This window comes from Emiliania huxleyi (genome assembly GCF_000372725.1).
Source record: "Emiliania huxleyi CCMP1516 unplaced genomic scaffold EMIHUscaffold_4, whole genome shotgun sequence".
Classification (NCBI taxonomy): Eukaryota; Haptophyta; order Isochrysidales; family Noelaerhabdaceae; genus Emiliania; species Emiliania huxleyi.
The window spans coordinates 2,264,336-2,275,271 of record NW_005198966.1 but is presented as its reverse complement, the minus strand read 5'-3'; the positions used below and the strand labels follow the sequence as shown (position 1 = coordinate 2,275,271).

Here is a 10,936-nt window from a genome sequence, read left to right as displayed (position 1 = left end):
GTCTTTGGCGCTGCCGCTGGCGGTGCAGGAGAGGACGCGCCCGCGACGAGCCCGCCTCGGACGCCAATCACGTGGCACCGGTACACCGACTTCCAGCGCCTCTCCCTCAAGCTCATCGCAGAGCAGATCTTGCTCGCCTCGCCAGAGTTCTGTGAGCTGCCTTCCGTGCCGCTCTACCTGCCGGGCGAGATATAGCCGAGAGTAGCCGAGAGTGGCCGCTCTACCTGCCGGGCGAGCTCACCGACGCGCGAACCTGCCTCCCCTCCTCTTCACGCCCGCCCCCCCCCCCCCAACACACACACACACACACACACACACACACGCACGCACGCACGCACGCACGCACGCACGCACGCACGCACGCACGCACGCACGCACGCACGCACACACATACCTCTTGCCCACAGGTGAGCTCTCCATCGACACCCTCCGCTTCGCGCGCCCGGTCACGCTGCACACCAGCGCGCACAACCCGGGCGCGAGGGAGTTTGTCGACGCGCTCGCGGGCAGCATCGAGGGCGTCGTCGCGGCGGACGCGCCTCCGCTCGGGCGGGGGCGGTCCCGCGGCGCCCTTGCGCGGCAGCTCTCGCGGCGGCGGAGCTTCCCCACCGCAGGGGCGAGCGTGCCGCCGCACCCGCCGGCTCCTCCGCCCGGTCCAGGCAGCTGCACCGGGGACACCCTCTTTGCACCGTCTCGGAGCCTGCCTGCAGGCGCCGTCGCTCGGCCGGCAGCTGTCGCGCGCCCTCACGAGGGAGGGCCTCTCGCAGAGCGTGTTTGTGCTCTACCTCAACAGCGCCACCTTTGTGGGCGACGCCGGCCTCGCCCTCGCCGACGAGGCGTGCGGCAGAACAGTCGCAGACACACACACATGCACTACACCTGTACCTGTACCTGTGGCTCTCACACGCCGCATGCCTCAAGAGCAGGCACATCTATGGCTCTCACACACCACATGCCTGGCCTGACTCCTCCTCCACCTGCCGCTAGGTGCGCACGTGGCGCGCGGGCAAGGTGCAGCTCCTGCTGGTGCACGAGAGCGACCCGGCGCACGGAGGCTGCGACTTTGAGAACTTCTATGCCACCACACCGGAGGTCTGCGGCGCTGCCTGCCAGACTCCACACCGCTGCCCACTGCCCCTTCTGTGTGGCCTCGCCGTCGCCTCTTGTCTCTCCTTCTCTCGCCTCCGCCCCCGCCCTCACCCGGCAGCTCTCGCGGCCGCAGGACCTCGTCGCTGGAGGCCTCTACTCCGCACCGGCTGTCGAGCTCTACCCGCCGCCGCACCGCGACGTCTCCCTCGCGCTCGTGGCCAAGACGCTCGGCGCCGTGCGGCGCACCCTCGCCGCGCGCCTCTCTCTCGACCGCCTCTCCGCCCTCTCGACGGTCGAGACGGCGCGCTCCTCCGTGGCGCGGCTGTCCCTGGCGGGCCGACATGCGGAGAAGGGGCGCGCCCGTCGCGCGGCCAGGCCCCTCGCGCGCGTGTCGGTGCGAGGCGTCGGCAACGCGCGCTCGTCGGCGGGCGACTGGGAGCCACGCGGCGGCGCCCCGCGGCTCGGCCGCTCGGACAGCAGCCTCTCCTGGTGGGGCGAGAGCGACACGGAGAGCGGGCGGCGAAGCGAGGGCGGGGCAGAGAGCCGCGTGTGACGCGCCGGGTCGCCGGCACATGGACACGGCAGCGAGGCTTTCGACTTCGCCTGTGCTGCCAGCAGCCAGGGCGTGCGGAAAGTAACCGCTGCAATGGAATTCCATTTTGACGCCAGTACGTACATGCTGTACAGTTCAGGTCTTGTGTGTTGTCTTTGCATGTGTGTGTGGGGGCACCCCGCCTGCGCGCCCTGGGGCCGCCCGTGTCGCAAATCCGTACAGAGTACAGTTGAGCATGAGCATGAATCGTGAATGAGAATGGTGTGCATGTGTTTTTGTGAGGTGTGGTATAAGCGCAGTTCCAGTTGGCGTATCGCTATCGGATGGGCACAGCTGCTTTCTGCCCCGCTGGCGTGAGGTACCACTCCAAATGCTCCAAGATCTGGCTCCAAAAGAACGAATCCGGATGATCTAGGTGGAGCGTACTCCCGCGTCGAACCCCCGTCACGCCACAGCCGTGTGGCGCCCCCCTCTCCGCGCCGCTGTTGCAGCAGGCCCACGCTGCACCGCGGGCGATCTCGCCGCTCGCCCGGCGGCCGCGTCCCTGACACGGGCCAGCGACCGCCGCAGGTACTCGCGGAAGCGCTCGTTCCGTGTCGCGTCGCAGGTGAACGCGTCGCGCATCTGGCGCACGCCGCGCTGCAGGGCGGCCAGCCGGGAGGCGCGCGGCAGCAGCAGGCCTGCGTCGTGATCACACCGGCGTCAGAGTGCGGTGTCAGTTTGAAGTGTAGCTGGAGCATCTCGAAAGGAACGGGCTACGAATCCAGTGGATCCAGCTGAACGCAGCTGAGTGCGCGTCTTCTCAGAGCGCTTGTTGGAGGACGGGGATCTGTCCTCCAGAGCAGCACGCCTCCAGAGGAGCGGTTGTACTCGATCCGAGCGGAGAAGGACCTCCACGAGCCGAGCGGCGGCGGCACAAACTTGGAGTTGAGCAGCGGGACGCTGCCGGCGCGAAGCGCGTCGTAGACGCGCTTTGACTCGGGCGTGTCGCCCACCGGACAGAGCGCGAACCTAAGGCAGGAAAGGCACTGTAGACCACAAATGTCGCGACTCCACGTCCAAAGATGCGAGCCCCACGGCATTCAAAAGTGCAAGGCCCAGTGCGCGTGGGTGCGAGCGAACCTGCACGGGCGTGGCATGGACTCCCGAGTGCGGTCATGGCGTGGACGCGTCTCGCCAAACGGGACAGAGCGCACTCTGCGCGCGAGTACAGCGCCTGCAGCTCGTTCTTGATGACTCAAGAATGATGAATCATAATTAGAATTAAGGAGCGAGTGCAGCGCCTGCAGCTCCGCGTCGGAGATGGTCTGCCGGCCCTGCAGCGTGTGGAGCGAGGCGCCTAGCCAAGCCTCTGATCAGTCAACCTCCTCCTCGGGCGGGGGCCCCCTCTTCTAACCCTCTCCAGTGCATGGCGCTTGACTGATTCATCTGTGTCTTCGCCTGCGGTGCGGCGCAACGCGCGGATCGCCCGTGCGCGCGGGTGCTCCTTCTTCTCGCCAAAGGCTCGCTCGAAGGTGGCCCCCACAAACAGGACCCTGACAGGCCGATGTGAGGACGCCTGCGGTGTGAATGAAACGTGGGGGTTCGCACTGCTTGGTGTGCGGAAAGGGAGAGAAGAGTCTCGTGCGAGCACCGCTTCTTGCTGCTCCGGCTGGCAGTACCAGAGGTGGACGGCGCGGGAGTGGTCGACGGGCCCGAGCGCCTCGGCGCAAAAGTGGGCGAACCGCCGCGAGCCTTTCGGGTGAGGTGGCTCAAACCATTGAGATGCCGGGCCGCGCGACTCTCGCGGCTGGGCGTCAAGGGCTTCGAGGTCAGAGATGATGGTGGATAGGATGCGGATTTGACATCTGTGCACCCTCACCCCACAGGAGAGGGAAGGTCTTGCGCATGTGCGACGTGAGGCCGTCCTGCCCACTCTGCAGCGCGCAGCGCAGTCCGTTGAGCAGGTGCGGCCTGTGTTGATAGGTTGCAATCTCCGCGAGGACGCGGCGCTGCACAGCCGTCGCCTGCGCGGCGACGGCGCCGGAGCTCTTCCAGTTCGGAAGCCTCGTCTCGAAGTAGACGTTGATGAGGCACGCCGGGTGGTAGAAGACGGTGGCCCGCTGTGGGTCAGTCGTCACGAGCCCTGCTGCGCGGAGAGCGGCCGAGAGGAAGAGAAAGTAGTTGAGGCCGCCGGCCGAGGCACGGCCTGGGCTGCACGAGCCGGACGTGTCGTTGTAGATGAATAGCATCGCGGAAATGACGATGGCGTGCCGGCCGTGGGCCCGGACGAAGGTCCTGAAAACGCGAGCAGAGGCTGCCGTGTGGGGCCACGGCGAGCCTCGCGAGAGAAGTCAGCTAGGGTGCGCAAAAGCAAGACTCGGGACAGCAGGCGGATCTGACTACCTTAAGGTACATTGTACGGGTAGCCAGGCTGGACGCTACTCTGGCACTCCACACTTCACACTCATCACGAGCCCTGCCTGGGGCTGTGCGCGGATCTTTGGCCGCGGCGTCCGGAGCTTTGGTCGTCGAATATCGGCCGCCAACTAGGCCATCGAGCGAACGTGTCCGGTCTCCGGAGAGGGGAGAGGCTCTCGGATGGGTCCGGCAGCGGTGCCATGGACCCAGACGGCTCGCCCCGGCGGGGAGCACTCACGGCTCGACCCCCGCCCCTGGCCACCCAGACGTGCCCTTGGACAGCCGTAGGGGCTCGCATGACCACGTTGGCGCCCGCGACGACGCCCTCCCCGACGACGTCGCATATTCCTATCGTTTTTCGGCAGACAACGTGGGAGCTGCAGCTGCAGAGCGATATAAAATGCAAACCCGGTTCGCAGTTCACCCTCTGGTAGAGGAGAGCGACGCGACAGAGGATGAAGCGACAGGAGAAAGAACGACGAGAGTGGGACGACCGCGAGGTGGCATGAAGGTTTGCAGCGAGAATCGGCGAGGGACTGCGAAGAGAGATAGGAAGAAGCAGACGCCCAAGGGTGGGCGACGGCTAGCGCACCACACTCCTCTCCTTAAAATCCCTGTGTGGTGGCGGCGTGCCGTCCTCCCATCCCTCCCTTGGCCTGGCTGTTTTCTTTCTTTCTCGGGTATGTTCGTAAGTGGTAAGATCCACATACACTGAAAATCCGGCGTGGGTAAAAAACAAAAAAACATCTTGCCACAGCAGGCTGGAAGTACCTCGCCAGGGGGGCGGCGGCGGCGGCGGGCGGCCCGAGGGGGGGGGGGGGGGGGGGGGCCTTCCTAACCTCCCAACTTTTGGGGGCACCTGGCCTCTTGGGGGAACGAGCCCCATTGCATCCGTCCTGACTAATCTACATGGGCGCCACGCTCGAGTCCCCGATCACGAAGCTCTCCAAGGAGGAAAAGGCGGCCAAGAAGGCAGCCAAGGCGGAGAAGCTGGCGAAGAAGGAGGCCAAGATTGCAGCCAAGCTGGCCGCAAAGGACGTGGCCGCAGAGCCGCCGGAGCCGGTCGATGAGGAGGTTGAGCAGGCTGATGTGGAGGAAAACGAGGTGGAGGAGGCGGCGGACGACGGCTTCAAGGTGCACAAGTACGTGCCGCCGCCTGAGCCGGAGGACGAAACGCTGCAGTGCCGCGATTGTGGCGGCGACTTCATCTTCACTGTCGGCGAGCAGGAGTTCTTCAAGTCGAAGGGCTTCGACAACAAGAAGACGCGCTGCGCCGAGTGCACCGCAGCCAAGAAGGCTCGCTTCGGCGAGGACGGCGGTCGCGGCGGCGGCAAGGGCAAGGGCGGCAAGGGCGGCGGCAAGGGCAAGGGCGGCGGCCGCGGCGGCTTCGCTTGTTACAACTGTGGTGAGGAGGGCCATCGCTCGTCGGAATGTACTAAGCCTCGCGCGGAAGGTGGCAAGGGCGGTGGCGGCGGCATGTGCTATGCCTTCCAGAAGGGCGAGTGCAGCCGTGGCGACTCGTGCAAGTTCAAGCACGCGTAAGCAAGGCTGCAGCGCCGGGGGTGCTAGGCTGGGAGAGGTAAGAGCCCAAGACGGCAAGCACTGTGGCCCCACGAGCATAGAGATTAGGGCCTGCACTGCCCTCCTCGCTTGTCTTTGTGCCGTTTGAGTGTACCACCTTCGTAACGGTGTAAGCGTCGAAGAAAACGCTAAGGCAAGGCGGCGAACGAGCGTCCTCTCCACAGTCCTGTGCACCTCCCGCTCCCCCCAGGCGACCCCAGCTCTCATGAACTATGGAGAGGACCCGCGTCGCCACAGTCGACGCAGAGCAGACAACGGGGAGGCGGAGCAGACGCGCAGGACGAGACGAGGGAGGGAGCAGGACTTTGCGGAGATCAGCAGGAAGATGTATATATACGCGAAGAGATTACGCTGCTCCTTGGTAGTCGAACATCGACCTTTGAACCTTAGGAGCAGCAGGGGGGGAGACCCGAGGGACCACATGCACATGCACGTGCAACAAGACTGCTGGTAGTGCTTAGAGTGCTAGTCCCCCATTCGGGAGGCTAGTCCTCGCCGACCGCTCCCCACAAAGAGAGAACACCCTGCACACAAAGCGATCGGGATCGCACGGGCGGTGTCTCTCTTCCCGTTTTTAGCTCTTGCCTCTCTTCGTTTTACCCACCACGATCTCCTTGTAGAGCGGTGTCCCCGCGTTTTTATCTATTTATTTCCTGTGCCCAGAGGACTGTGATAAGGAGTGGGGCCCGAAGGCTAGAGAGGGGAAACGCCCGCGCCCCACCGCTCTCACTCACCTGCTCCGAGTGCTCGCACCGGCGCAGCGACAGGTCGCGTTTACCACTGGCCTCTGCGAATCGCCGCATTGGATGAGCTCGTCTGGGTCCCACTCACCATCAGTGGGAGGACGTCCTCCGCATCTGAAGACGGCGCGGCAGCCCCGGGCCACCCAGACGTCGCCACGCCCGATACCGTACGTCCTGCCAAGTTCGCACGGGGTCCGAGAGACCTGTCGCTTGAACGATATTTCGGCGGCGCAGGGGTTGGCTCGAGCGGCGAGATAGGGCAGGCGCGCTGCACCGAAAGCTCGGGCGCACGGATGGGGAAGAGGCGAAGTAGCGCCGGTCCGTCTGGTCCTCCCCTTCGTCACCGAGGCGTTTGACCGTTGGCTACCCCAGCGGCGATGACGCGCAACCGGCCGCCGGTGCGGCCGCCGCGCAACCACCGGAGGGCAGCCTGAGAGGTTGACCGTGCTGAGAAATTGCATGCCGCCGACCGAGCTTGGCGTCTCATTCCGCGCGCTGCCGCAATCGTACGCAAAGGATCTCGCGCCCAGGGCCGACGGCTGCGGCAGCGCCAGGGCCGCGGAAGCATTCTTCTCGTCGCCGCGCATCCGGCGCATCATAGCCACACCGCGAGAGAAGGAGGAGAACGAGTTGCCTACGGTTACGATCGACCTCGGTTGATTGTGGGCAATCTCAGATGATCTTCGGACCGGAGAGCGGCAGCCGTAGAAGCCGCCCGGAGCGCGCGTCGCGAGGAAGAGCTCGGCCGCCGATCGCATCGTGTATGGCAGCTTGGTCGGGATGTCGATGGTGGTCGTGCGGTTGCCAAACGCGCTGAGCACGACCCTTGGCCCTCGCGGCGAGACATTGTCGGCAGCGTAGAAGAGGACCGCTCCGGTGGAGTGGCGGCGCTTGCGGTGCTCGAGGGTGAGCGCGGCGGCCTGGGTCGGCGTAAAGCAGCGCTGTGAAGGGTATCGTGGGTGCCAGCAAAAGTCGGTATCCTCCCACCAGTCGCGCTCGATGCGTAGGTGCACCGCGGTCCAGCGTGGACCGGCGGCGGCGGCCGCCTCGGAGGCGAGGCGATCCACCACGGCTAGCAGCTGTGCGCTCGGCCGGAGAGCGGAGTACACCCTCGGCAGCGCGTGGCCGTACCGTGCCGGCCAAAGCTTGTTGATTGCAACGAGCTTGGCCTTTCTGAAGGACGAGTTGGCCGGCAAGGGCGCGGGGGGTGACGCCACGGCGGCGCACGGCCGCACGCGATCGATGAAGTGCGCCGCGTCGAAAAGCTCGTCAAAAGCAAACGGCCGCCGCGTGTGCTGGCCTCGGAGCTTGAAGAAGCGCCACCCGGAGGTGAATTTCGGCAGCACAAAGACAGAGTCGCTGCGGCAGGCGTCGTCGAGCATCTGGGCGATGCACATCAGCGCGTTGTTGAGACCGGCGCCGAGCTCGTCGTCGACGGCGATGCTGAGGTAGCGCATATGTATATATATATGTGTGTGTTGTGTGGACCCGCCACAAACGACCGCGTAAAACTGTCGAGGTCCGACGAGTGTTTTACCGTTCCGGCATCCGCCCGTCGCATCGCCGAGCCGGGCCACACACGTGCGTCCCCGAGGCGCCCGCGATACGCTCTCCTTTGTGTTTTCCCACCTTCCTTCTCGTCTGAAGGTAAAGGTACTAAGCTTTATGAAAATACGACGCGCTTGCTGAATTCTATCTCTTGTAAAATTCTATCTCTAGCGCGAGCACGAGCCACGAGGTGCTTGAGCATCGATATTCTCTGCTTCGTCGAAAAATCAAAGAATGACGCGGCCAGACAGAATAGAGCAGCGGTATCGATTGACAGTCAGAACATGCCATGAAGAAGACAGAGTGCGACTACTGACGTACGAACGTACGAACGTACCGGGATGCGGGAAATTCAAAAAAATTGTCGCAGGAGGGCGCTCCCTGTACACGGCGCGCTGCGCTGTCACACACTGCTATAACTGTGCCAAGCGGCGAACGATCGCAGGGCGCGGGGCGCTGCCCCTCACTCATGCCACCTCCGCCCGGACCTTCTCGAGCTCCGCGTCGCGTGCCGCCACCGCCCCCTTGAGCTCCGCCACCTGGTCGAGCGCGTCGCCGAGCAGCCCCTTGGCCACGCCAAAGTCGCGCAGATGCTCCACGCCGCCGCTCGCCCGCACCTCGGCGGCGTGGTCGGCCACGTAGCGGCGGCACTGCGCGAGGAGCCGCCCGTCGCCCATCGTGTGCGCCGCCTCGAGCAGCGGCACGGCGGTCGCCGGCGCGACGCTCTCCTGCAGCGCCTGCGCGCAGAGCAGCTCGAGGCGCGGCACCTGGCACATCTGCGCCAGCTCCCGCAGGTCGAGCGCGCGCTGCGCCCTGCCGCCCTCCTCCTCGCCGAGGTCGAACTTGTTGGAGAGGAGGTAGTCGATGAGGGCGGTGAAGCTGGCGAGGTCGGTGTGGGACACCGTGACCTCGGCGGCGTCGCGCTCCTTCATGCCGATGCCGAACATGGTCCGAAAGACCGGGGACCGGGCGCAGAGGACAGCCTTGGTGACGTACTCGATGCGCTCCCGGTCGTCGCCGACCAGGAAGGTGACTTTCCCCTCTGGGAGGGATGCGTCTCCCCGCGTCTTTGCGAAGTCAGATCCAAGGGTCGAAGGCGGAACGACGATCGGGGCAAGGAGGGAGGCGGAGGAGGCGCAGCCACGCAGACCTGGCGGACGCCACCTGTCGAACTGACAAACAGCGTGCTGCCATCGGCGCTGATGGCGACTTCTTCTGGGCCGTCGAATTGCGCTGCGTCGCCCACGCCGTCAGCGCTGCCCTCTGTGCCGCTGCCCGCGATCGTCGTCACCTCTCCCGTCGCCACCTCCACCCGCCGGATCTTGTCGTTGCTGCAGTCCGTCACAAACAGCGCGCCGCCGTCGGGGCTGATGGCGACGCCAGCTGGGCAGCAGAACTGCACCGCGTCGCCCACGCCGTCCGCGTCGCCACCCTCGACGCTGCCCGCGAGCGTGGTCACCTCTCCCGTCGCCACCTCCACCCGCCGCATCTTGTAGTTGTTGGTCCGTCACAAACAGCGCGCTGCCATCTGGGCTGACAGCGATGCCATGTGGGTCGCAGAACTGCGCCGCGTCGCCCACGCCGTCCGCGTCGCCACCCTCGCCGCTGCCCGCGATAGTCGTCACCGCGCCAGTCGCCACCTCCACCCGCCGGATCTTCTGGTTGCCTTGGTCTGCCGCGATTGATGAGGACGCTCTGCTTTTGCGTATGGCCGCCGTCCAACCACCTGCTTGCCTCGCGGATCTCAATGACGATCTGTTGAGGATGATCGTCGGTCGGCCGAGTCTGAACTAGCTTCCGCGGTCGCGCTCAAACGATGCAGCAGCCGCTTCAAGGACCTCGCCGCCCCGCTGGTGGCAAACGCTGTGTCGGTTACAAATGAGAAGTGGCGGGATGCAGCATCCAAAATCGGCGGCCGAGTCGGAGCTAAGATAACAGGCGCCCTCGAGCGCAATGAGGTGCGGACCTCCCCTTGGGTGTGCCGATGAGCAACAAGATCGGCTCCACCGGCGCCACCGCGATGCCGACGCCCTCAAGGGCACCGCGGTGCTCACCGACTTGAACCTCGGATGCTCGACGTCTCGAGGTCGAGCGGGAGTTAGTTGCCGGCGAAGTCGTAAGTGCGTAAAGTGCGGGGGTGCAGTGTGCCCAGTGCGCAGTCCCGCAGAGAGCGCAGTGGCCACAGCGAGGCCAGCCAGCGCGTCGGCCGTCGCGCATGTCGCGAGAGGTGGCTTTTCCTTTTGAATATTGCTTATTGGAGAACCACACTACGGTCCACATAGATTTACACGGCGCTGCGAGTTCTCGCGCACAAAGTGCTAGCAGCATCCGCTGCTGAGCATGCTGCGCTTGAGAGGTCCAGCGCGCCGTTTGGGGGCCGGCCCGCCCTCCCCTGGGGGGGGTACCCCTCCCTGTGGGGTACCCCCCCCCCCCCCCCCGAGCCCACTCAGAGCCCCCCCCATGCACGGCCCACATCCTCGCGTGCGGCTCACTATGCGGAGCACACTGACGGCGCGAGGTACTCGCTGAAGCCGATGGGCCGAGCCGCTGGCGGCGATCCGCCCTCGCCGCCGCCGCCGCCGCCGACAGAGTCAACGCAAGCCTCGCCGCCCTTGCTATAGCTGTCGCCACCGCCGCTGCCGCCGGTGGCGCCGCCGCTGCCGCCGCGACTGCCGCCGGTGACGCCGCGCGGGGGAGGAGAGGAGTACGCGCCGGACGCCTCTGCCAGCGCCGCGAGCGCAGCCTTGGAGCGGAGCTCGCTACGCAAGCCGCCGCCCGCGCCACCAGCCGCGCCGCCGCCGGTGGCGGGCGGAGTGCGCACCAGCCTCGAGGCGTCAAGCGCGGCGGCGCTGGGCGGGCGGACCGGGCGGCCTGCGGGGCTGCCGCACGCCGCGCCCGCCGAAGCGCCGCCCGCCGAAACGCCGCCCGCCGCCGAAGCACCCGCCGCCGAAGCCCCCGCCGCCGAAGCGTCGCACGCGGCCATCGAAGCTGGTCGCTCGAGCGTAGAGACGGACGCCGCGCA

At 66.1% G+C, this 10,936-nt stretch overlaps 5 protein-coding genes across 5 annotated transcripts in view; 3 read left to right on the top strand and 2 right to left on the bottom strand.

Annotated features, from left to right (window-relative positions):
* Nucleotides 1-1,910, top strand: part of EMIHUDRAFT_461474 (hypothetical protein) — a gene marked incomplete at its 5' end in the record, with an annotated part of 10,160 nt that extends 8,250 nt beyond the window's left edge. The window contains 4 exons of the mRNA XM_005770874.1: nucleotides 408-622; nucleotides 711-851; nucleotides 988-1,092; nucleotides 1,223-1,910. Coding sequence (XP_005770931.1) covers nucleotides 408-622; nucleotides 711-851; nucleotides 988-1,092; nucleotides 1,223-1,642 — 881 coding nt within the window. The 3' untranslated portion in view covers nucleotides 1,643-1,910. The remainder of the gene's footprint in view (nucleotides 1-407; nucleotides 623-710; nucleotides 852-987; nucleotides 1,093-1,222) is intronic.
* Nucleotides 1,911-2,086: 176 nt separating this feature from the next.
* On the bottom strand, nucleotides 2,087-3,873 carry EMIHUDRAFT_448080 (hypothetical protein; the record flags this gene model as incomplete). The annotated part of the gene is made up of 7 exons (XM_005770873.1): nucleotides 2,087-2,322; nucleotides 2,466-2,653; nucleotides 2,839-2,864; nucleotides 2,932-2,958; nucleotides 3,083-3,200; nucleotides 3,276-3,376; nucleotides 3,504-3,873. Coding segments are annotated over 7 exons (1,065 nt in total), but the record flags the coding sequence as incomplete, so codon positions are not given.
* A 1,078-nt stretch (nucleotides 3,874-4,951) lies between these two features.
* EMIHUDRAFT_196812 (hypothetical protein) lies at nucleotides 4,952-5,736 on the top strand (the record flags this gene model as incomplete). The annotated part of the gene is made up of 3 exons (XM_005770872.1): nucleotides 4,952-5,319; nucleotides 5,456-5,520; nucleotides 5,672-5,736. The coding sequence occupies 3 exons, from the start codon at nucleotides 4,952-4,954 to the stop codon at nucleotides 5,734-5,736; spliced, it is 498 nt and encodes a 165-aa protein (XP_005770929.1).
* Nucleotides 5,737-8,432: 2,696 nt separating this feature from the next.
* EMIHUDRAFT_350095 (hypothetical protein) lies at nucleotides 8,433-8,981 on the bottom strand (the record flags this gene model as incomplete). Its single annotated transcript, XM_005770871.1, has 1 exon — nucleotides 8,433-8,981. A coding segment is annotated over one exon (549 nt), but the record flags the coding sequence as incomplete, so codon positions are not given.
* A 475-nt stretch (nucleotides 8,982-9,456) lies between these two features.
* Nucleotides 9,457-10,042, top strand: EMIHUDRAFT_196809 (hypothetical protein; the record flags this gene model as incomplete). Its single annotated transcript, XM_005770870.1, has 3 exons — nucleotides 9,457-9,684; nucleotides 9,750-9,872; nucleotides 10,001-10,042. 3 exons carry the CDS (start codon nucleotides 9,457-9,459, stop codon nucleotides 10,040-10,042), a joined length of 393 nt encoding a protein of 130 aa, XP_005770927.1.
* Nucleotides 10,043-10,936: the final 894 nt, after the last annotated feature.